Here is a 25,898-nt window from a genome sequence, read left to right on the forward strand (position 1 = left end):
ACTGGTACAATCATTGTCGCTGGACTGTTGGTGCACTTTGGAACTCACAAGTGATTCCTTCTGCTGATTTTGTGTGATTTTTGTGCAACCTCCCTCTGTTATGTCCAATGGTTCCAGTCTATCAGTACATGAGGTTGTCTGGTTTTGCGTTAGCTGTGGTTGCCTTGCATTTCCGCTTAAGTCACATCACCAACAGTCGACTTGGGCAGCTTTAGAATGGTTGAAATGCCCCTGATGGATTTGTTATTCAGGTGACATCAATGTCTAGTCCACAATTGAAGTCACTGAGCTCTCCAGACCAACCTGCTGTTATTGCTTTTCTCATGACAACATAATATTCCCCATTTTTTATTATACTAGTAGGCCCATATCTCATTAGATATAATGGTCAGTTCTGTTCTACATATGGGTATCCATGTACTTTTGATCAGATGGTCCAGTGTTAGCAATTATCAGTGCCATCTTACACAGTTTGGATTGATTTCAATCTTGAATTTCATGTTTGAATGAAAATAAAATGCATGGGTAGCATTCACAAAAAAAAAAAAAAGTAGTAACAACCAGTGGAAAAATGCCCTTTAGAACGCAAAAAAGGTGAATACGTTCTTGTTTAAAAGACCGTGACTGAAAACTGGGATACCACTTACCTCATTCTACCTTACATAGTACCTTTCAAAAGATTCCCAAAAATTTGGGAATGTGTATTTATTCACACTCTGTTTATCATGCTACTCACTTCTCACTCCGACAAGCTCCCCTAACCATAATTCGCTCACAGTCACTAGTCCATCGCTGTAAATCGCTCATACCCATCCCCTCGCACTTGCCCATTCTCTAACTCAGTTAACCTGCCCAACTCATTGACATTTTCCCTTTGTGTCTCTCTGTCATATCTCCTGTCTCACAGCCACAGTCTTCTTCGTTCTGTCTTACTACTGCTTCTGCCACCGCTGCTGTCTCCTGTCACTCTCAGTGTCTCCCTCTTGCTCTCTCTTACTGTTACTATTTCATTCCTTCCTTCCCACTGCTGCTATCTCTTCTCCATGTCACTGTCTTTCTCTTCTTGTTATTGTCACACACACACACACACACACACACACACACACACACACACACACACTCTCTCTCTCTCTCTCTCTCTCTCTCTCTCTCTCTCTCTCTCTCCCTCTCTCCCTCTCCCTCCCTATCACTGGCTTTCACCCACTCCTACTTTATCCTCTATTCCTCACCTACTGCCACTGTCTCCTCCCTCAGCATAAAAAAGAGTGAATATGTTCACGTGCCAAAATGTGAAAGAAAATTTTTAAAGATCCTGAAGGAGGTAGAGTGAGGCAACTGGTATCTCATTTTCCAGTCTGTCTGTTAATAAGCAGGAGCATATTTGCCTTTCTTGGGCTCTGATAGGAGCTTTTTCCCACTGGTTACCCTCTTTTTTCCCCTGCTGCAGTAGGGCATGCCACTATTATGAAAAGAACTCTATGGGTCAGTAAAATTTTGTTGATTTACTTATGTGAAATTGAAATAACTCAGTTTTATTTTACACCTCAGACTGGATTTTACGTGCGCAAAAATTTTGGCAAAGCGACATGATTGATTGTACCTCATGTGGTCCTGTTGTGCCCATATGTGAATAATAATAATAATAGGCCCTCAAATGTTTAGTTACGGAGTTATGGCCAATAAAAGATTTTGCCTGAAACTTCGCTAATATGAACCCATCGCAAAACTGTATGAGGTCAAGTAAAGCACGATTTCCATTTATTTTATTGTTTTTGGTCTGATGAATCTAATAAAACATGTGCCAGGCATGTATCTGCAGTAGTTTTCCAGAACATCCAGAGAAGCAAAGATGTAATTTTGTAAAATTTTCAGTTTATTAACTACTTGGCCCAATTTGTTTTTTAAAATCCAGACAGTTGCTCAAAGTTTTCAACAGAAGTTGTAGAGAATTTAAATTTGGAAAAATTACCGTGATAACATTAACTTAAACTATGAATGTGTGAGATAATGTGCTTTTGTTAATACCATAGCACACATGAATTCATCTTGAACTGGAAAAGACAAAGATCAGCATTAAGGAAGTTGTCTGGTGTACATTCAATTTCACAATAAGTGTCAGAACTGTCTCCACAGAGTTTAATGCATTTAACTGCATGTGTATGAACAGATTTTGTTGCTCATTTCAGTTTCACAGGGTTGTTCTTAATTTTGTCTATTGCATTCATAATGCGAGAAAGTAATGCCTCACGTGTATCTCATAAACTATGTCTTTCATCCATCCTCATGCACAAAAAATCCATTGGTGTTAAATTGGGTGATCTGGGTAGCCAGACGTGTAGCACCACGACCAATCCATTTATGGGGAAAATGTTCATTTAAATGTGTTGTAACGGCATTGGTGAAATGCGTAGGCATGCTGTCATGTTGAAAATACATTTGCAATCGCATAGCAGGTGGAACATCTTTGAGCAAGTGGGGCATTTCTTCTTGAGGGAATTGTAAGTACGTTTCACCAGTTAGACGTCCTGGGAAAATGAATGGTCCAGTAAAGTGTGTATTGATTATACCATACCACACATCTGTGCTAAATCACTGCTGGAAATTGTGTTGCATTGTTGCATGGCGGTTTGCTTCAGACCATACATGCTCATTATGTAAATTGTTTATACCATCCCAAGTAAACTGTGCCTCATCAGTAAATAAAATGTATTTGTGTAACTGCCGATTAGTATTTAACCAGTTGCAGAACTCGAAGTGAATGGCAGAATCTCCCGGATTTAAATGATGTACTTTTTTTTTATGGTAAGGATACAGAGTATTGTACTTCAGTGTATGCTATACCTTAGATTGTGAAATGCCTAATCGTTGAGAGATACGTCGTGTACTGATACCCGGGCTACGTTGAACAGCACCCATAATATCCTCATCATCATCTTCTCGTATTGAGTGCTCGTACTGATTGTGAACATTAGGTAGAGAACCTGTCTCCCATAACATTCGAAATACTCCGCTAATGGTTCATGCATTTGGAACCCTCCGAGTTGGATAATGTACGTGATGTTCGTTAACTGCAACCATTACCATCACATTTGCCATAAATATTGGCATACTCCTCTGTCGTAAATTTGAAAGGCATCCCTATTTCATAAATAATCTACAAACTACAACAGTCACTATGCATTTTCACTTAAATACACTGTTATCATCATGTTCTTTCACTGAACAATACAGAAAACTAACTCATTTCAAGGTTAGGAAACGACTGAAACAACTTACTAACAATTGCCAACTATGACATAAATGTTTTTACATTTTTAATGGAAAGTAAACAAATTTACTTGTATAATAATTCTTGCTTTTCTGGACGTTCTAGAAGACTACTGCAGGTACATGTCTGGGACATGTTTTATTAGATTCACCAGACCAATAACAACAAAATAAATGGAAATCATACTTTACTTTAATGTCGTACAGTTTTGTGATGGCTTAGCTAATATGAAGTTGCCAAATTTGAAGCAAAATTTTTATTAGCCATAACTCCATAACTAAACATTTGCAACTATGTTTATATGAAATTTTTACATTTAGTTTTACTTGAGAACAACATATTAAAATATTTGCATTTCCTTGTGAATCACCCTAATAACATATTAAAATATTTGCATATCTTCCTGAATCACTCTGTATACTGTACATTAGACACTGCTACCCACATAGCTGACTGTGTGTGGGTTGCCCTCAGCAAGTTTTTAGAGTAGTTTTGTCTCCATCCATTCCAGATAATGATAGCTGTAGATGCCCGGAAGTATCAGTATGTGGTCCAAAGAAATGCCCCCTACAAGTGAAAGTATTAAAATCCAAGTGATTAACTGCCAAAATATTCAAAACAAGGTGCTCAAGTTTGAAGTGCTCCTAAAAAGCAATGGAGCTTACATAATACTACGTATAGAAAGTTGTTTAGAACCCAAAATTGAGAGAAGTGAGAATTTTGGGGAACATTTAAGAATATATTGTAAGGCTAGACAAATGTTAAATGGAGATGGTATATTTGTTGCAGTAGAGCAGAAATTCAAATTTCATGAGATAGAAATTGAAAGTGCATGTGAGATTGTCTGGCCAAAACTCAATATCAGGGGTTGGCACAAACTTACAATGTGATTCTTCTGTTAGAGGGAACCTACGTTCGCTAGCACATAAGCTCTCCAAGTACACTGTTGTCATTGGAGAAGACTTCAATCATACAACAATCAGTTGGGAAAATTACAGTTTTTTGAGTGGTGGACATGACAAGATGTGCTGCAATAGATTATGAAAAACATTCCCTGAGAACTACCAAGAACAGATTGTTCAGAAGACTACACATGGTGCAAATGTGTTCGACCTAATAGCAGCTAATAGACCTGACCTCTTTGAGGGTGTCCACATAGGAACTGGAATATGTGGCGGACGGTTGTAGCAACAATGATGATCAAAGTAGAAAGGGCAACTAAAACAAAGTAGGAGGATTTATATGTTCAGAAAATTAAATAAAGTGCCAGTAGCATTGCATCTCAGTGAGGAACTCAAAACATATAGGTCTGCAAAGAAGAATGCAGAAGAACTGTGGCTGAAGTTTAAAGGACTAGTTGACCATGTACATGGCAGGCAGGTACCTAGTAGAACAGTTAATAACGGGGGGACAGTCCTGCTATGGTATAGTGTCACTGTAATGAAACTTCTAAAGAAACAGAAACTGTTGCATAACGGGTGTACAACAAAGCGTAGTGTTATAGATAGGGAGATACTGAATGAAACGCATTTGGCTGTCAAGAAGGCAGTGCATGAAGCCTTCAACAATTACCATAGTAGGATATTATAGAAGGATTGCCTATAAAACTAAAGATATTCTGTTTATATATAAAGTCTTTAGTGGTACATAGTTGGTGTCCAGACAACTGTAGACGAGACAGAAAGTGAGATTGATAATGATGGGGGAAAAGCAGAAACACAGAACTACTTTTTCAAATATTCCTGTACAAAGAAACATCTATGGGTATTGCCCCGATTTAATTCTCACACCACTCCAAAAGATGAGTGAGATAAGATATTAGTGTCTGGTGCTGAGAAACAGCAGAAATCACTAACATTGAACGAACCTCTAGAGCTTAATGGAATTCTGTCCGATTTTATATTGAATTTGCAGCTGAGGCAGCCCTGCTTTTAACTGTAGTGTACTGTTAGTCCCATCAAACACAAAACTGCCAAGTAGTTAGGAGAAAGCACAGGTCACCCTCATCTACAAGAAGTGTAGCAGAAATAATCTAAAAAACTACCTTCCAATATACAGGGTTATTACAAATGATTGAAGCGATTTCACAGCTCTACAATAACTTTATTATTTGAGATATTTTCACAATGCTTTGCACACAAATACAAAAACTCAAAAAGTTTTTTTAGGCATTCACAAATGTTCGATATGTGCCCCTTTAGTGATTCGGCAGACATCAAGCCGATAATCAAGTTCCTCCCACACTCGGCGCAGCATGTCCCCATCAATGAGTTCGAAAGCATCGTTGATGCGAGCTCGCAGTTCTGGCACGTTTCTTGGTAGAGGAGGTTTAAACACTGAATCTTTCACATAACCCCACAGAAAGAAATCACATGGGGTTAAGTCGGGAGAGCGTGGAGGCCATGACATGAATTGCTGATCATGATCTCCACCACGACCGATCCATCGGTTTTCCAATCTCCTGTTTAAGAAATGCCGAACATCATGATGGAAGTGCGGTGGAGCACCATCCTGTTGAAAGATGAAGTCGGCGCTGTCAGTCTCCAGTTGTGGCATGAGCCAATTTTCCAGCATGTCCAGATACACATGTCCTGTAACGTTTTTTTCGCAGAAGAAAAAGGGGCCGTAAACTTTAAACCGTGAGATTACACAAAACACGTTAACTTTTGGTGAATTGCAAATTTGCTGCACGAATGCGTGAGGATTCTCTACCGCCCAGATTCGCACATTGTGTCTGTTCACTTCATCATTAAGAAAAAATGTTGCTTCATCACTGAAAACAAGTTTCGCACTGAACACATCCTCTTCCATGAGCTGTTGCAACCGCGCCGAAAATTCAAAGTGTTTGACTTTGTCATCGGGTGTCAGGGCTTGTAGCAATTGTAAACTGTAAGGCTTCTGCTTTAGCCTTTTCCGTAAGATTTTCCAAACCGTCGGCTGTGGTACGTTTAGCTCCCTGCTTGCTTTATTCGTCGACTTCCGCGGGCTACGCGTGAAACTTGCCCGCACGCGTTCAACCGTTTCTTTGCTCACTGCAGGCCGACCCATTGATATCCCCTTACAGAGGCATCCAGAAGCTTTAAACTGCGCATACCATCGCCGAATGGAGTTAGCAGTTGGTGGATCTTTGTTGAACTTCTTCCTGAAGTGTCGTTGCACTGTTATGACTGACTGATGTGAGTGCATTTCATGCACGACATTCGCTTTCTCGGCTCCTGTCGCCATTTTGTCTCACTGCGCTCTCGAGCGCTCTGGCGGCAGAAACCTGAAGTGCGGCTTCAGCCGAACAAAACTTTATGAGTTTTTCTACGTATCTGTAGTGTGTCATGACCATATGTCAATGAATAGAGCTACAGTGAATTTATGAAATCGCTTCAATCATTTGTAATAGCCCTGTACTTGACATCTGTGTGTTATAGAATCTTATAAAATAATCTGAGCTCAAACATAATGAGGTATCTTGATCAGAACGATCCCCCCTGTGCCAACCAGCATGGATTTCAAAAACATTGATCATGTGAATCCCAACTCTCATGTTTCTCACATGACATCCTGAAAGCCATTGATCAGCAGAATCAGATAGATGCAGTATATCTCGATTTCTGTAAAGCATTTGCCTGTTACCACATCTGTGCTTATTATCGAAAGTACAACTGATGGAGTATTAAGTGAAACTTGAGACTGGCTTGAAGATATTTTGGTTCAATGATGCAGCTTGTTACCTTCGATGGAGAGTCATCAACAGGTATAGAAATAATTTTGGATGTGCCCTTGGTAAGTGTGTTTGTACCCTTGTTGTCCATGTTGTATATTAATGGCCTTGCACACAATATTAATAGTAACCTCAAACTTTTCACAGTTGATGCAATTATCTGTAATGAAGTACTGTCTGAAGAAAGCTGTACAAATATTCAGTAAGATCTTGATATGATTTCAAAATGGTGACAAGATTGGCAACTTGCTTCAAATGTCAAAAAATGAAAAATTGTACACTTTGATAAACAAAAAAGTATAGTATTCTTTGACTATCGTATCAGAAAATCATGTATGGAATCAGTCAACTGATACAAGTGTGTCGGTGGAAAACTTTGTAGGGACATGAAATTGAACAATCCATTGGCTCAGATGTAAGTAAAGCAGTTGGCAGACTTCTGTTCACTGGCAGAATATTAGAGAAATGCAATCAGTCTACAAAGGAAATTGGCTATAAACCACATATGAGGCCTATCCTACAATATTGTTCAAATGTGTAGGACCTTACAGATTGAACTAATGGGGATATTGAACATGTAAACAGAAGGTCAGCACAAATGATCTTTAGGTTTGTTTGGACCATGGAAGATCTTTATTGAGATGCTGAGGAATCTGAACTGGCAGACGTGTGACGATAGATAGAAAGGACCCTAAGCAAGCCTTCTTACGAAGTTTCAAGATCCAGCTTTAAAATATGGATCTAGGAATATACTACCACTCTTTATGTATTGCTCCTATATGGATTGAGAGTTCAAGATCAGGTTAATTACAGTGTGCACAGAGATGTTCAGTCAGTCATTTTTCCCGTGCTCCATACTTGAGTGAAATGGGAAGAAACCTTAATAATTGGTACTGTATGAGGTGTCCTTTGCCATCCACTTCACAGTGGCTTGCAGAGTGTGGATGTAAATGTAGTACTTTTTCACAACAATGTAAAGTTGTGAGAATGTTTGAAGCAATAGTTTATTGATACTTTTTCCTAATTAACATTTCACGTATTAGTGAGGAAGGATGCTATTTTTTATGAATGTGGCCATTCATATTTCCTCTCAGATTGTGAAATAACTGGCTTTTCTTGTATGTCCAAATGTTATTAGAGTTTGCTCTGTAAATTCTAAAAAAATCCATAAACATGGTTATGGAAGAACCACAAACCACATTCAGTTTTGCCAAACCTATACTACTTTATTCACTTCTTTATATAAGGGATGATCAAAAGGTCCCTGTTTGAATGCTGTATAGTACAGAATCGTTGTGCCAGTTTGGCAAAATTGCTATGAGTATTGAGGCAATTGTCCCACCAACTCTCCAGTTTGGATATTCACATGAGGGGTAGGTTTGTGGACTGTAGGGTGGGTACTCAAGTGTGCCTCATTTGAGTGGGCATAACTTCTGCATTACGACATTTGTGATATGGGGATGTGCATTATCATGGGGTAGCAGCACCCCTTGGTGCACCATTCCACAATGGTGCTTTTCTGCAGGTATATTGCCCCATACACATTTTTAATTCTCTAATAAATGCCTACTGGTGTTTGTCTTTCAGCAGCCAATAAAAGAATAACAGCACACTGGTCCTGTTTGGATGCATTTGATAATTACATTGCCATAGTTCACATTTCCACATTAGCACATGCTGGTTGGAAAGACATGGATGGCGCACTAATCCCTTGCCTACATGTCTGTGCTTATATACCTGTATCAGAGTTGTGCTGTGTTGAATATATGCTGCAGCAGTGCTCTCCAATGGAAAAATTTTGATTGCCCGTTGAATCGTAACATTAAAGTAATGAGATTTACCAAAGAGATGAAATATTAATTCACTTGGAAACATTAGATCTGTTAAAAAGTACACCTCTTCCATATCATGTATAATTGAAGCACTAAATTTGAACATTTTGTTGTATTACCAGCATGTGATGATTTCCATAACTGTAACTCATTCAGCTTCATTTCAATGTTGATGTGTTAGAATGTGCAACACAATTTTTGAAGAAGTTTAAGTCAGTTTGTTGCATATGTGTTGTGTGTTTGCTAGGGGTTCTTGCATGATACATTTCACTTCAGGGCTTGGCACGATCTGTGCCTCTATACTTACATATATGAGGTGTGATAATTTTATTAGAAACAAAGTAATAAGCTTACATGGAATTTGAGTTAATCTCCTTTAAAGTAATGTACTTTGCTATCAGTGCATTTATGGCACACTGTCATCATGAAGTAGGAACCCATTGGTCCATTTTTCTTCCCTCTTTCTTTGTACATTGTTTCGCAAATGTTACGGTACACTCTTGCAAAATTTGGCGTTTACTGGTGTTCCCCTTGGACCGAACTCTGATTGCACTATGCTTAAAAAAAAAAAAAAAACTCAATTCTAACAGACTTACCTTTTTAGGGTGAGGAGATTCTCTGGTTTTCCATTGAGAACTCTAAATTTTCAGCTCATACCTGTAGACCCAAGTTTCATCTCTGCTTACAATTTGGGACATGAAATCCAGATCTGAATGAAGATGATCCTTCAGCTCCTTGCAAACAGGCACACGATTTTCCTTCTGTTCATTACTCAAAAGTCTGGGAACAAATTTTGCACTCACTCGTCTCATTTGTAAATTATTGGTCAAAATGAGATGCTAAGTTCTTCAGTATGTTCTCAAATTGTTATTCACCTGTTTGAATGAACAATTTTTGCTACGTTTACCATGTTTTCTTCTGTTTCTGATGCTAATGGATGTCCCAAATGTTGCTCGATCTTCTACCAGTGTATTTCCACTTTTTAATTACTCATACCACCTGTAAACAGTCTTCAGAGTTACAGCGTTATCGCCATATGCTAATTTCAACTTCTCATTAGTTCCTTGGGCAGATTTTTGCAACTTGAAACAGAACTTAATGTTCACGCATTGTTTGACATCCATGATGTGCGACAAACATGGTAAACCCAACCGCACTTTAGCTCCTCTGGATACTGCATGACGAGTCAGAACATGTTCCAACTTGACGCTACCTGTCTCAGTGGATCAAGCTATCAGACATATTACACCTAATGATTGTAGGGTCTGCAGTTACTGCTAAAAAATTCAGTCACGATGTTTTTTGATGACTCTTCGTAAAACATTTCATTTACTTGCATTTGTTGAACTAACACACACAGCTAAAGCTGCAGCGTAAAGTCTGAGCCCAACCTGGCTCTGACAAAGGTTCAGCTGTGATCTTAACGCATTCTGCTTTCAGGCATAAATGTTATATTTGTATCAGTTCTATACGGTGAAGGCCTTGTAAATACATAAATTAAATGTTTAAATTCATTAGTAACTGAAATAGCAAATGTTCTGGAGAGCAGTTCAGGAATTGGATTTGACTGTAAGATACTGCACAACAAATAAGGTTTTTTCCTGCACTTTCGAGTAACATTGTGTATGTTTCATTTTCAAAGACTGATTTGAATTTCTGTGCATTTGAGACAGAAGAATGTACACTTGAATCCTTTTTATATTTTTCTTACAAGAATTTTGACAGTGTCTTACTGCTCTCTCTCTCTCTCTCTCTCTCTCTCTCTCTCTCTCTCTCTCTCTCTCTCTGTGTGTGTGTGTGTGTGTGTGTGTGTGTGTGTGTGTGTGTGTGTGTGTGTTTTTAGCTTTCCATGTAATGTACTCTCGTAATACCTCATGCACTTTATCTGTACAGTGTTATTGAAATTCGGGACACATCTCCTGAACCTGCAAGACAAACCAGAAGTGTCACCAGAGGCAGAGGGCGAGGTAGAGCAAGAGGAAGAGCTAGAGCTAGAGGTAGAGGTAGAGCTAGAGGCCATGCTAGAGGAACCGGGGGTGATAGTAGAGGTAGAAAGAGTATGCCCGTTATCGCCAATGAAGTGCCACTCATTGTGGAGGACTCGGTATGTCAGATAACTTCATCAATCTATTTGTTTTTATGGTAAAAAATATATGTAACTTAAATTTTTTTTCCATGTATCCATTTATTCTTGTTATATGATGTGAGATGAAATGGTGGTAGTTAGTGAATTACTTATTTGCATGGATCATAATTGCGATCTCTTGTTACGATGTAGAACAAGTTGATTTAGAGTTATAGTACACTTTCTCAACAAAAAGTATGCAACATTTACTTAATTACTTTTACATTAATCTAAGGTATCATTCATGTTTTTATATTTTTTGTTACATAATGTGATTTATATTTAGCTGCGGTCTCCCCCCCCCCCCCCCCCCCCCATACTAACTACATAATTAAAATTCAAAAATTGTTCTATGGGCTAGACTGGGTTGTTAGGGAGGACTAAGACATGATTTCATCTACTCTAATCTTTGTCTTTGAAGTTGTAATGATATAAGGACCCCAGCCTGTAGTTTAATGTGGCCTCTTGGTAGCTGCGCCACTGGTCCTCTAGCTGAAAATGTTCGTGATAGGATTGTCTCTCTTAATACATAAAAAGAGAAGCCCAGTAATTCTTTTCACATGTTCACACAAAATCGCTTTGCATATTTATTTACCAAATTTGATTCCTTTCGCTAAAGACCAGGCCTCATTACAGATCCAAAATGTTTATTCAGGTCTCCTTGTACTCACATTTGACAGATAACTTTAACTTATATTCTACTAAAAGGATGAGAATCATTAATCAATTGGCACACAAAGTAATTTTTCCAATATCAGAGTAACAAGCTGTCTAAAAGGCACATGGAATGGTGTTAAATTTTCGTTAAGATACAGTAGAATGTTCGCAAATGTTACTTGTTAAGTCTATCACTGATTCTAATAATCACTGCTCTTATCCTCGAATAAACCCGAGACTAGTTCAAGCCACAACCACACAGTGTAGGTAGTACTGAAATGTCGGAGCAAGTTACATACTGACTAAGATGTAACTCACAGAAAACGAGAAGTGTTATTATGGAATTGGGCATATTTCGTCTTCATATGGCCGTGCGATTGAATATTATGTGATTATTATTTGAAATTTCCCTAGGTCAAATTATTCCTTTTCAAACATACCTAGCAATGATTGTCACACATTGTTCATCAAATTACCGGTATTGGCAGTAGCTATTAAAATATACAGAACCAATTTATGTTTACACTATGGGAATTCCTGATGCTTAGGTATGACATCCATATTGATTATTAAAATTTGGGTATTAAAAATTAACAATTCTTAATTATGGAAATTACATATTTGTTATTGGCATCATTCGGTTGAGAAAATTTAGCCAATCAGTAGCATGTTAACATATTCCAGAAATTTATAGTGGTTTGATCAGAATATAAGGTGAAAGTTTGGGCTGGTTGAAATCTCCTGAGTTAATGAAGTTTGAGTAAAATAAACATGTCTTGTAAATGAGCAAAAATTGATCTACAGTTTAGAGATAAACCACGTTTCTGAATCTATGTATTAGCTCACTAGATTTTTATGGATGCCTTCTAGATTGAAAACTTTGAAATGCAATAAATTTTGAAATATGTTATTTCCAGCAAAACAACTTAATACAGAAGTTCATGTAATGTGTGCTCAGATAATGGAGTCTATCATCAAAAGTTTTGGGAAGAATAACAGCAAGGAAAGAAAAAACTAGTATATATCCTAGCCATTATAATTAGGAGTGTGAAAGACAGAGTAGGATGGTGGGGGCCAAACCTGCTTTGTCACAAAGTTACATCAGAGATCTTATGGTTGAATAACTCACTCCTTTCTCTGAGTAATGGATAGTGTCAGTCATTTATCTTTCTTGTATTATATCTATAAATGTTACTGTTGTTTTCAAAATGAGATTGACTTGTGACAACAAACTTCAGATAGGAGTAAATGTATTGTATGACTTTAAATTTCCATCTAAAAGAGGTTTTAGAGTTATCTATATTACAATTTTTTGTGCAGCAAAAACTTCTGTTTTCAGGTAAGTGTTACCCCAGAATGTGATGCCATAAGACATTAGTGAATGAAGATCTGGAAAGACTGTTCTGGCAAATCCATATTAAAATGGAAAAAGAAATTTTTCATCTCCAAAATCTGCTGTTATTCTTAATACAAAAGGTGTAAGGCTTAGACATTTAAGATGATCTGAAATGTGTGACTTCCAGTTAAGATTTATATCAGTATGAACAGGCAAGAATTCTGAATATTATGATTCATTTATCGATTTTGCCTGACCCATTATTTCTAACAATGCAGTCGGGTCTTGTGCGGTACAGAGTTGGATGCATTGTGTTTTATCCAAGATTAATAACAGTCCATTCACAGAGAATCAGTAATTAATTTTCAGAAAAATGTTATTTGTTTTTCATTGTTTTGACGTTTCTCTGTTTGGCGTGATTATAATACCTGCATTGTCAGTGAAGATAATTATGTCTTATTCTTGAACATATGATAGTAGTGGATGCATAACAATCGCTGTGGTATTGACAGTAGATAGAAGTTACCTCCAACTTTGAATGTATTAGTGGAGGGCCTATTTGAGATGATACTCAAGTTTTCTTTGAATCTTTCATCTATCATTGGAGTCAGGAGGCCAGTAAAAAGAACCAATTATTAATTTATTCTGGTTGCCAAGTATAACCTTAACACATACTATCTTACAGCAACTATCCTCTTCAATTTTGGTACAAGATAAACTACTTCTAACATCAGGGAACATGCCATCATCAGCCTTATTTAATCTATCCTTTCTGAACATGGTGAAATTGTTCATAAAAATTTAGGTTGATCTTATCTTCGACTTTAGCCAGCTTACATTACCTATAACGGTTTGAGCTCCAGTGCTTTCTGTTAGTGCTTGAAACTCTCTGATTCTTTCCCAACACAGATATGACAGTTTATTAGTATAGCACGTATGGTTCCTAGTCTACCTTTGCCCTGTGTTTGACTTGCACCATTTGTTACTAAAGAACTATTTTTTTCTTTCTTGAGATCCTCCAACCTAAAAAACCCTTTAAATATGTTGGGCAATCTGCAGCCTACCAGGTCACAGCATTGTCTGAGCTTCTGATTCACCCCCCCCCCCCTCCCTCCCTCCCTCCCTCCACTCAGCTTTGTGCCAGAGATCCACAGTCGGTCCTGTTGACGATGCTATAGGTCGTTCATCTTGTAAGCAAGACCAGTAATTATTACCAGTTCAGATATCTGCCAGAAACCAGAGAGTAGCTAAAATGTCATACTTCATTACTAACAATATGAACCTCCACCTGCAGTTGGCTGTGCCCTGTGCACTTCATGGCATCCAGCAGCACCGTCTGGGATGACTCGCCCGTGGTAAGTAGGGGCCCCTTTCACGTGTCTTACATTGGAGCCCCCAACTACCAGCAATCCCACCCTCTGTGAATGTCTGGATCTTGCAGGCTGAGAGGCTTCCTCGAAACATGACAAGCAACAAGCTCAGGATCTTTCATTAGCCATAGACAGTGCCTGAAACTTGTGTGCCAGATGAACTGGGGAGCCAATTCAGTACCCCCCCCCCCTCCCCCCCCCCCCCCATGAGTAGTCTTTCTCTACCAACTACACCTTGGAATGACATCCTGTTTAATTGTGGCTGAGGGGTCAATACCGCGGACAGGCAGTAACCAGGGCAGCCACAGTAGTGGAACATCTGTCTCCCCACAGTGATGCCCATTGGCAGTGGCCTCAATCCGCATGATCGAAGCCAGCTGTGAGCAGAGGGCCACCAAAACACAGCAATCACAGCTTCTATACATACTAAAGATGGCAGAACTATACACTAGGCAGTTGTCAAAAATGTGGATCAGTGCCTAGCAAATACACAGATATTCAGTAAACCTTAGAATTAAACTACTAAATACTCAGGTAAAAGAAAAATAAGTCACTTCTTAGAAGCTCATAAAATAACTCACAAATGATAGACTTACTGTCTTATGGCGCTGCAGCAAAGGAAGCAGCTTAGCTAATGGCATAACTTAACATAAAAAATAAATATAACTAAAAGAATTTCCACAAAGTGATAACCAGGCTAGAGATAAATGTTGTAGAAAATGCAGCTTAAAGTTTCAGCCTAGGCTTATATGTATCGGTTGAAATTGGCATTACACACCCAGAAGAGGATATAATGCTTGTGACAGTGTTGCTTAGGCTTCACTGGTTAGTATTTGTCCTAAGTGCTGTCTGGGGCATCAAATAACCTACGGCAGATGCTGAAATCCCAGCAGATTTGTTCTAAAATTCCATCTTGAGGGCACTCTACATTTCCCTACATTTGTTTAAGTGCTTTCACATCTAAGGCCAATGAAGCATCTGAATGACTAATCGGCTGAAGATAGTGAGAGAGTATCACACTGAAACATTACAAAGTTTCCACGATACGATCCAGTGACAATCCCTAGATCATTGACAATATTTCCAATGTTGGGAAAACCTTTAACAGTATATTGATACTTTATTTCACAATTCATTAATTCTTATTACTTATAGATATATTATACTTTCAGTTTTCCAATGGCCAAGTACAGTGGTGATACCAGTTTTATAGTCTTGCTGGCAGTATTTCAGACTGTAGAAGCCTATTTAATCATCAAAGCATCTGCAGGAGTACCTTACGTAAAGTGCAGTGACAGTGTGCTACCTCATGAAAATATATCTTGTCTGTGCATGGGATGGACACAATATGGAAACACCAAAAATGCAAGAAATTATCATGTCTCATACGGTATAGGAAACACATTGGCATTCAAAATAGCTTCTGGTCATTGTGGAATGGCTAAACACAGACCCTACATGGTTTTCAAGGGAATCTTATACCATTCTTCTGGCAAAAAAATGGCAAGTTCAGTTAAGGGGGGTAGGAAGTCAAACAGGCCGTCTTGGAGCAGGAGAGGCATCTCAGGACATTTTAATTTCCAGTGTCTACACTTTTACAAATAAATTCATAAAACTTTGTCAGTATCACCAGGAAGGATTCAGGATTCACACTCATCGCAGTGGAAGTTTTGAAAACATAACAAAATAAATTTTTTTTATGTGTGAAATTTCATCATTTTTTCACTTACTAATCGCTGCATTTGTTGCTATAGGTACACTTTTCTTCATAAGTTAGAGAGATTTTTCGCTGAATTTTGCATAGCATACATACCATACTCACAGGTGTATGAAACTCTAGAATTTGTTTAATTTATGAAAAAACGAATGAACTGTTATATTTTAAACTTCATGTTTAGAAAAAAAACACAAATATTATACTTAATTATCTCAATTTTTACCACAGTTTTTAACAGATTTGGAAAATTCTAGAGTTTCATACACGTTTAAGTATGGTTTGTATGCTGTGCAAAATTCATTGAAGAACCTCTCTTACTTATGAAGAAATGTGTACCTATAGCAACAAATGCTGCCATTAGTAAGTGAAAAAAATGATGAAATTTCACACGTAAAAAAAATTACTTTGTTATGTTTTAGAACTTCCACTGCTATGAGTGTAAATTCTGAATCCTTCCTGGTCATGCTGACAAAGTTCTATGAATTTATTGTAAAAGTATAGACAGTGGAAATTTAAATGTCCTGTGGTGGCTCTCCTGCTCCAAGTTGGCCCGTTTGATGTCCTACCCCCCTTAATGATGGTGGGATCAGGTAGCAATCACGCACCCTTCTCTCTGAAGAGTACCATAAATGCTCAATAATATTAAGATGTAGTGAGTCTGGTTGCCAGGGGGGATGTGATAATTCATCCCCGTGCTCACAAAACTTGTCTTTGGCAATGCAAGCTATGTGAACAGTGCCCCGGTCATCTTGGAACACTGCATCACCATTGGGAAACAAACGTTGTACCATGAGATGGATCTGATCAGCCAGAATGGTACATAATCTTTGGCAGTAATGCAACCTTGCAGAGTAACCATGGAGTGCCTGGAATGCCATGAAACGGCTGCCCAAATCTTCATTGATCCTGCGACATGTTTCACTCTTTGAATGTGAACTTGGCCAGAAGTTGGAAGCAGGTCACAATTCTCTTTGATGTCATCTCTCACGATCATTCAACACACACTTCTTTCTGCCTCGTGACCTAGCAGATAAGGTTTTTCTGCTTTCCCTGTATGTGGTATAAATCTGCAGTACAGTGCCTCTTGAGCACTAAACACTTCAGCTGCCTCGGTTATGTGGGTGCTATGACCCTTGTTGTTTTTGCACCCTAAAACAAAACAAAGCCTTGGTTATGAAAGCACCCACCATACATGCACCAACAATTCGCCCAAGTTTGAATTCACTTAGCTCGGACATAATGCACTTACAACTACACAAAACACTGTTCTGACCACAACTGACTCTTGCAACTTATTGAGGACATTGCAAAGGTACTGTTAGTGGTCAAAAACAACAATACAACCTGCAGACTGGGCTAGCATGTGGATTTATGTTCAAGCTTGCATTTCTTACATAGTTTCTTTATTTTTGTCCAGTCAATCTGTAAGAGCCAGACTAAGAATGCAAAGGTTAGGGGTTCATTTCCTGGCTGATTCCTGATCTTTTCCTGGTGCTTAATGTGACCTTTTAACTCGTATATAACTGCACAGATACAGAAAATGCTATCCTTGTATGCAAGACCCTTATCTGCATCCAAAACTTTTGAATCTGCATCAACGGGTTTTTCAAGGAAGCCACAACAAAAGAATTCATCAGTCTTGTCAGTAAATTCATTTTACCTCCTGAAGTTGCACTTGGAAATGGATCTCTCAAAATAACGCTGTTTCTGTTGATGTAGAGACCAAGTAAGGAGCAGTGAGTCTCATGGAGGAGGAGCAGCTCTCCGGACTTCTCACTGCAGCAGTTCGGAAACCTTGCAGTGTGGATGTTAAGAGTATGAGGTTGATGATCATGTATGGCATGGCCGACAGATTATAAGGCACACTTGATTGTTCATGGCAAGTGATAATATTCCACAGTGTGCCTGCCTATTTTATTGTTCCAGAGTGTGACGATGCTCCATGAGCTGGAACTGCATGTTCTGTAATAATAATTTATTACTTCATGCTTTTTGAAAGTTTAGTTAGGCACTTACAGATCACCATTATTTAATTTCATCATGTTTCACAAATCTGATCGTGATATTAACGTTTCTTCGGGGTGTATACGACCCGGAATAACCGGGAGATCCGGGAAAAACCTGGAAATTTTTTCATCCGGGAGAAAACTGGGAAAAACCCGGGAATTGTTTAGAACTCCAGGAATTTTTCATGGTTTTCGTTTTCAGTTAAATTTTTGTGATTTTGACTGGTAAGAACCAATACTCTAACAAGGGATATTACTGTATCCACCTACTGCAGCAACAAAACATGAACGAGAGGAAAAAAAAACAAACTAAAACTTATGTTGCAAAGGAAATGCGCCATATACAACAACAAAACACAGTGCTCATACAAGCGTCTGCCAACAGTACAGTGTGTCGAAGGCTTAGGAAGACTAGGCAATGCTTCATAATAAGAAATTGCCTACGATGAGCGTGACGTGACAACTGTTTACCTTAGAGTTGTTTGAGCAGTTGCGGGGGGCTCTTGCGCATGTGCAGTTTAGTCGCGTATGAGTAGTATCTTCTCCCGCTTCTGGTTACAGAAGTGTAGCTGGGCGGCACTACCTAATATTGCCCTGGTTCGGAAATATAGTAAATCTGGGGTTGATGCACAGAGCAGTCCGAGTTGTGGTGGGGAGGTGGGTCGTCTCCACGTGACCCGTGTTTTCGTTCAGTGATTTTGTTGTTTCGTCTTCGTTTATTGCTCTCACATTAAATGTTGATGAAACGGATTTTTGTGGCCGGGAGCTATCAAATGAATTAAAATACGCTCGCTTGGTAATGGAAGGCTAAAATATGTTATTAGTTTCATATTTTATTTCCACTTTTCTGACAGTCGAGCATTAATCGCCTTGCAGAACAATGAAGTTACTTTTGTCAGTTTGCTAAAGAGATTTGGCTTTTATTAATCTTTTCTGCTGAGGCAGTAAATTTATTTGAAACAAAGTGTTTAATTTCACACTCTTGGCTGGTTTCAACTGTTCACTGCATTTCAAGTGCACGTATGGCATTATACCATAATAAAGAACCAAACATGAGATAATACAGCACTGATACTCCAAGAAAATTTACATCTGAATATGGACATACGAATGCACACTTTAAGCCGAATTATGCATTTTAGTGTGTTTCACGAAGTTCCGATGCTCTTGAAGTATCCTTCTTTTATGACATAATGTAAGATCTTCTAATGTTTTACACGTACGAACATATGGGCTTCCTGTGTTGTCGTAGCTGTACGAGCACGATGACGCCTGTTATCTGGTGCTCTCTTGCAACTGCTGAAACAAACCTATTTCTAACAGGTCGCAGGAAAATATTGCGAATGGTAGTTTGAAAAGTGTTAAATTCAATGCAAATTTCCTTTTGCGGAAGATGAACTATGTGCGAGAATGTATGATGAATTTCTTAAATCACAAAGCGTTCAACTCCATTTAAAAATCAACTCTTTGGGGATGACCATTTAGAAGAATTTCGAGCCCAGATCAGACATTTATGTCGTTATTAAAAATTTTAGTAAATTTAAATTCTTAATTTAAACCATGAACTTTTCTTATTTGGGTGTTCGCGCAAGTTAAGAGTGGTCTTGCTATTGGCCGACTACATCACGTGTACTATGCTGTCATCAGCGGGCGAGATCAAGTGACATGATCTATGACTGGCTTAAAAAAGCACATCGCATTCTCAATTTCAATGCTTCAGAAAGTGACATGCTGTGTTTGGTGGAATTCAAAGTTATACCTTTGTAATAAGAAAATATGCAGCTTACATTTGGAGTGTCCTATGTGCTGGGCTACTTATAATGGCTGTTGGAAGAAAGGCCACATTGCCTTCATGTGTCATTTGCCGGATGTTGCTCGGGATATGGACATGGATGCCAATTGTGTGACTCAAATGCTTGTGACTTCTCACAAGTTGTTTTTCAAGTTAACTGATTTTTGGCAAGTGATCTGGCTAAGGTTGACACAAGTGGTGTAGTGATGTTATTGGATTCTCAAACCAATGTGAGTTCAGGCTCGCCACCGTTATAACAAACAGAACATTGTGCTGTTGGGACAGTTTATGGCACCTGTCTCTTACAAGTCAGTGGTTCGTTACATTAAATTTTTGGTGGTTGCTGATGCTGGTGTTGAGAACTTGTTCGGGATGGATGCATTTCAGTCATTTTGATTTTTATCACCAGCGCCTGCACATTTCACCTTATGTCTGATTGGGTACTGTATTCTCAATCGGAAACACTGTGGAAGGAGTTTTTGGACTTATTTGTGGAAGGTATAGGGTGTGCTACGAATTTTCCTGCTCATATTTCTTTGAAATATACTGCTCGGCCTCATTTGTGATTATGATATATTCCTGTCACCCTGAAAGATCAAGTGAAAGCGGAATTTTATGGGCTTCAATCTCTAGGAGTGGTGCAACCTGTTATGGCTAGTGAATGGTCGTCTCTACTGGATGTAGTTTGGAAACAGTCAGGGAAACTTGGTCTCTGTGGCGACTTCAGTACTACAGTCAATGTGCAGTCAATTGCGGATACGTATCCTCTCCCATACCAGGAGGAACTGTTGGCGAAATTATTGAGTTTCAGTATTTTTCTAAAATTGGTTTGTCTGAAGCATACTTGCAGGTTCCTGTTTATGAAGAGCCTCGGCGAGTTCTAGTTTTGAATAACCCTTTTGGTTTCTATCGATATTTGCATCTTCCTTTTCATGTGGCTAGAGTCCCTGCTATTTTCCAGTGACTTTTAGAGCAATTTACTATGCCTGCTCCGGGTTGCATTAATTATCTGAATGAATGATATTGTTGTCATGGGCTACTCAACAGCCAATCACTTGCAAACTTTGTGCACTGTATTGTCTGCCTTACAGTCCATGGGCCTATGGTGTAACCTCGTGAAATCTCAGATTTTTCGGCATTCTAATGTTTATATGGGGTTTCAGGTCTTCTGGGATGTGTGACGATGTCTCCTTCTGTTTCTTCATTGTCGTCCTTGGTGTCGACATACTGTGTTGTGATACTGGCTGACTGGCTGAAAATTGGAGTGTGGAAGTACAACACTGACTACTTCAAATAATGTAGCTGACAGGTGCCCAGTTGCACTTCACAGTAGTTTACTTTCACTGTTTACAACCCCCCCCCCTCCCCCAATAATATACAGTTATATATGGCCAGTGCACTATTGTTTAACTGTCGATAAGCCTCATTAATAGATTGCAGGTGAACATCCACCTAATGCTACAATAGTTTCCTGTTGAACGTCTACGAGCAGTAAAAACCTTAGCACCAAGTTCACTGTTCTTGAAGAATAGAAAGGTACATAGGGAGCAGACACTGTCATTGTTTGAACACACAGCCCAATAGTGTAACACTTATTTCACAGTTAAGTTGAAGCATTGTTGTTGTTCTAACCAACGCAGTTTTCTCATTTGAAACTCGGCCGTAAACTGTCTGTCTCAGGACCAAAAATCTCGCCCTGATATATCCTCACAATAATAGGTGCTGAAACTACACATAGTTCAAAGTTAAATTTACAGAATTTACAATTAAAACCTAACTCATTAAATTAACAGAATACACCAAAAAATTGGTTCTTTTTAACAGTTTCTTCTACTACAAGAGTTAGGCCGAGTTATTTGTTTAAATCATGAAATTAACAGATATCATTACACAAACAATACTTTTCACAAAACTGTTAATTACTTTGGAATTAATTAAGGGCTGATTTTGCTAACATGTTTCCGGCTAGAGCCAAATAGATACTTTAAGAATACTAGCATTTCGCCTTCCAAATGTTTATAATTAGTACAGAATTTATATTTGTTTATATGTGAACAGTAGAATTTAAGATACGAAGCAATCACTGATTTCACCCTGTAACAAAAGATACTAACTAGGCATAGTCAAAATAAATTAGAAAATCAACTACATACATAAAACTAAGCACGAAGTTAGATCTGGTGTTATATTCTTTAAAACTGAGGCCCAACCTTTCTTATGAAAATACAGATCACATTCACATATGTTAATGGTAATTGATTAAAATTGAAAAAACTAATTTAAGTAGGCAGATGCAAAACAAGAGGGGAAGTAAAAATATCCCAGCCTTTTTCGTCACAGATGTGGTTTTCCTTCTGTTGGACCACATCTCTTTTGTTACATCTATGCCTTGCCCCTCATCCACAAAGGAGCTTTAGGCCTTCATAGGGATGCCTAAAACCATAAATTTCTGCAGGGGAGGAGGGGGGTGTGGATAGCAGAAGTTCTTTTCAAATGTTTAAATCCAGACTACTCTTGGCTCCTTGTTGAGCTACATTCTCTCTCAAGAATAGGCGACTTCCAGAGTGTCTGTCCCACTGGCTCACACCTCAGCAGCCATGGGAATGCATTCATGTAGACTTTGTTGGTCTCTTCCTGAATTTCTATTGGCTCTTGGTTGTTTATGCATTTTACCAGTTTCCTTACAGTCTCTGTTGTGCATCAATGTTGGCTAAGATCACAATTTGTACAGTCTTAAGGTTCTTTTTTTCTGTTGAGGGGTTGCCTTGTATCCTAGTTGCTGATAATTGGCCCCAGTTTGTTTCTCACACCTTTCAGTTGTTTTGGTCCCATCACAGCATTTGTCACGCTATAGTTCTGCCATTCCATCCTCAATCAAAGGGTGGGGTGGAACGGAAAGTGTGTATGTTCAGTTCCCTAATGAAAAAGTTTGTTTTGGATTCTTCGCTGGATGACGCCCTTCTCCATTTTCTGAACACCTATTGCTTCATGGCTGGCAGCCATGCATGCTCCTCCATCTTCAGCAGCTTGCACTGCGCCTGCTGCTGTCGGATTGGTCTGCCAGCTTTGTGCCAGGATCGAAGGTGAGGGCGCAAGCATTTAGTCACTGGCACCAGTGTTTACCAGGTACTGTTGTCCACTGCCAGGGACGCCGTCTCTATAACGTTGATATGGCCGATGGGCTGATGGCATACCAGCTTGATCAGTTGCACGCGTGCTTGCTGCCAGAAGCTGCCGATTTGCGGATGCGGCCCCCATCACCATAGCTTGTCCCACTACCCTCCATCTTGAGCCCGTCGTCACCTGCTGTGAAGGTGCCCCCATCCCATCCCAGTGCCTGCCTCCTCCATGTGTGGCAGAGCCGCCAGAAGCTGCCGATTCGCGGATGCGGCCCCCGTCACCGTAGCTGGTCCCACTGCCCTCCATCTTGAGCCCGTCGTCGCCTGCTGTGAAGGTGCCCCCATCCCATCCCAGTGCCTACCTCCTCCATGTGTGGCAACTTGGGGTTCCAACTTTCCAGTGCTGGGTGCCAGTCTGTCTCTGGCCATGCGTCCTTTGCTGCAGCCCACCGTTCTGGTCAGGCTGTCTCCATCAGGCCCCTCTCCATCGTCACATGAGCCTTTGCTGCCAGTGGATCCAGACCTTCCGCCCCCGCACTGGGACCTGCCTCAAGATGATGACGTCGATATGGCAATGGCACCCTTGCCTGGGCATCCACTTGGCACAAGGGAGAAGGGTGTTGTATCCTGTGCCCAGTGCGTGTGAGCTGAGGGAGGTGTCACTGAGTGTGCACCTTTGAATCAGCCACCAACTGTATTAGTGCGGAACGGCTGCTGGAGGCTGCCTGTGGGAGGCGAACACACAGTGAGGTCTCCACCGTGCTATCTGCCACCGACTTGTGCGTATATAGGCACAGAGCACTGCTCATTGGGTCGTGTTGTGTGTCTTTCCAGTGTGCCATTCACGTCAAGAGTACTATGTCTTGTTATGTGAAGATCCACAGGTTAATCCCTCACGCTGACCATTCAGCTACCAGGGGCAGACAACTCCATGATAAATTCACTTCATTATTTGAAATTAGCTTTCTGCACAAGCTAATAAGAAAGGAAATTAAACAGCTCTGTAAAAAGCAATGGATCACTAGAGCGATTAAAGTATCTTGCGAAAAGGAAAGGGAAATGTGTCTATCGGCAAGAACAAGTCCAGATCCTACAATAGTTGCACACTACAAAAACTACTCAAAATTATTACTAAAAGTTATTAAAAAATCAAGGAACGTGCACATAATGTCAGAAATCAGCAATTCAGACATCAGACTTAAGGCTATTGGAATGTAGTAAAATTAGAGACAAGACAACCATCCATAGAAAGATACATCATCACTATTGATTTAAATGGGAGGGCTGTAAATGGTCAGTCACAAGTAACAGAAATGTTGGATAATAATTTCTTAAATGTAGTAAAAAATACAGGGACACACAGTTCAAGAGAAAAATCAAAGCAGCATACTGAAAAAAACAACTCGTGTAAAATTAAATCATATGAGTGTTTCACCAACTTCTTCTGCAGTTAAGATGGTTGGTTGGTTGGTTGTTTGGGGGAAGAGACCAAACAGCGAGGTTATCGGTCTCATAGGGTTAGGGAAGGATGGGGAAGGAAGTCGGCTGTGCCCTTTCAAAGGAACCATCCCGGCATTTGCCTGGAGCGATTTAGGGAAATCACGGAAAACCTAAATCAGGATGGCCGGACGCGGGATTGAACCGTCGTCCTTCCGAATGCGAGTCCAGTGTGCTAACCACTGCGCCACCTCGCTCGGTGCAGTTAAGAAAAATATGTATTTTGTCAAAAATAAAAACTCATTCTGGATTTGGTGACATTTCCAACAGATTATTAGAGAATTGTTTCCACGTAATAAGTGTTGTCTTAAGTGAGGCTATCAGCGCAGTAGTGGCCTAACCCACATTTTTGGAAAAAATGAGGTATTCACACAGAACATCACCATTACGTCCTACAGTCACCAAACATGTATTCAGACACCATGTACAATGTGGCAGCGTCAGATGTTGTTTATGCAACGTGCAGTGCCATACGAAACAGGTGCAATAGTGGCCTGTGCTACATAGGCCACTATTGCGCCATGTATGCGTAGCGAGTAGGCCGATGGGACAACGTACCATATGTCATACAGCACGTGATGGCTGGTGGAGGACACAGCTGCAGTATAGACTCACAGTATTGTAGTTGACACACTGCTGAACAGTCATTAATGTGTGTGTACTACAGAACGACATGTGCAGTTGCCCTGGTAATGATGTCGAAGCCCCATTGTGAGGTAAGGATGGTGTTATGTTCCCTTGTTGGACTCGTACGATTTGATATGGACACTGGTACAGATAAGGAACATTTCCATTTCAGACCTATTTGGATCAGGCACAACTACTGATGCCTCAGATGTGGAATGTCCACCTGGCCGACTCAGCCAGCGTGCAAGTGGTACAGTGGATGAGTTACGTGTCATGTTAGCAGAGCCCATTCTATCTGGTACATTGACGTATTGGAGGGGGCTAGTAGTACTGGTACCGTAATTGCACAACAACAAGGAAGAAAATGGGTCTGGAATGCACACCTGTGGGCATGGAACGTTCGAAAAGAAAAGCGATCAAAAGGGGAAGAGTACATTAACATGAAGGGAAATGTAGTGCCAAAAAAAGTCCCGTCTTCAGAGCATGTGCTTGTCAGAAGGAATGTGGTCGATATTTTTCAGCTGAACATCAGCAACATCTATCTGACTCATTCTATGCATTAGGTAGTTTCGGCTTACAGTTGTCCTACATTTTTGCTATGGTGAAGGTAGTCTTTATGGTGTGCGCGTGTTCCTCTGGTACTACAGAGTCGCGATGAGTAACAACATGCCTATACCATTTCCAGAATGAAGAGGGAGTGGACATGAAGGTGTGTACAACATTATTTAAGAACATTTTGCAGATATCAGATGGTAGGATTACAAGGGTTCTTTCACACAAAGTGCAGCACCAGACCCCACCCATAGATAAGCAAGGCACATTCCCTGCTAAAAACAAAAC

The 25,898-nt window shown here is 39.7% G+C and overlaps 1 protein-coding gene across 5 annotated transcripts in view; it reads left to right on the forward strand.

Moving 5' to 3' along the window:
* LOC126203488 (uncharacterized protein CG4449) overlaps window positions 1-25,898 on the forward strand; it is a 175,252-nt gene that overhangs the window by 71,678 nt on the left and 77,676 nt on the right. For all 5 annotated transcript variants that reach the window (XM_049937816.1, XM_049937815.1, XM_049937814.1 and 2 more), the window contains exon 4: window positions 10,706-10,916. In XM_049937816.1, the coding sequence (XP_049793773.1) occupies window positions 10,706-10,916 (211 nt within the window). The remainder of the gene's footprint in view (window positions 1-10,705; window positions 10,917-25,898) is intronic.

This window comes from Schistocerca nitens, chromosome 9, assembly GCF_023898315.1.
Source record: "Schistocerca nitens isolate TAMUIC-IGC-003100 chromosome 9, iqSchNite1.1, whole genome shotgun sequence".
Taxonomy (NCBI): Eukaryota; Metazoa; Arthropoda; class Insecta; order Orthoptera; family Acrididae; genus Schistocerca; species Schistocerca nitens.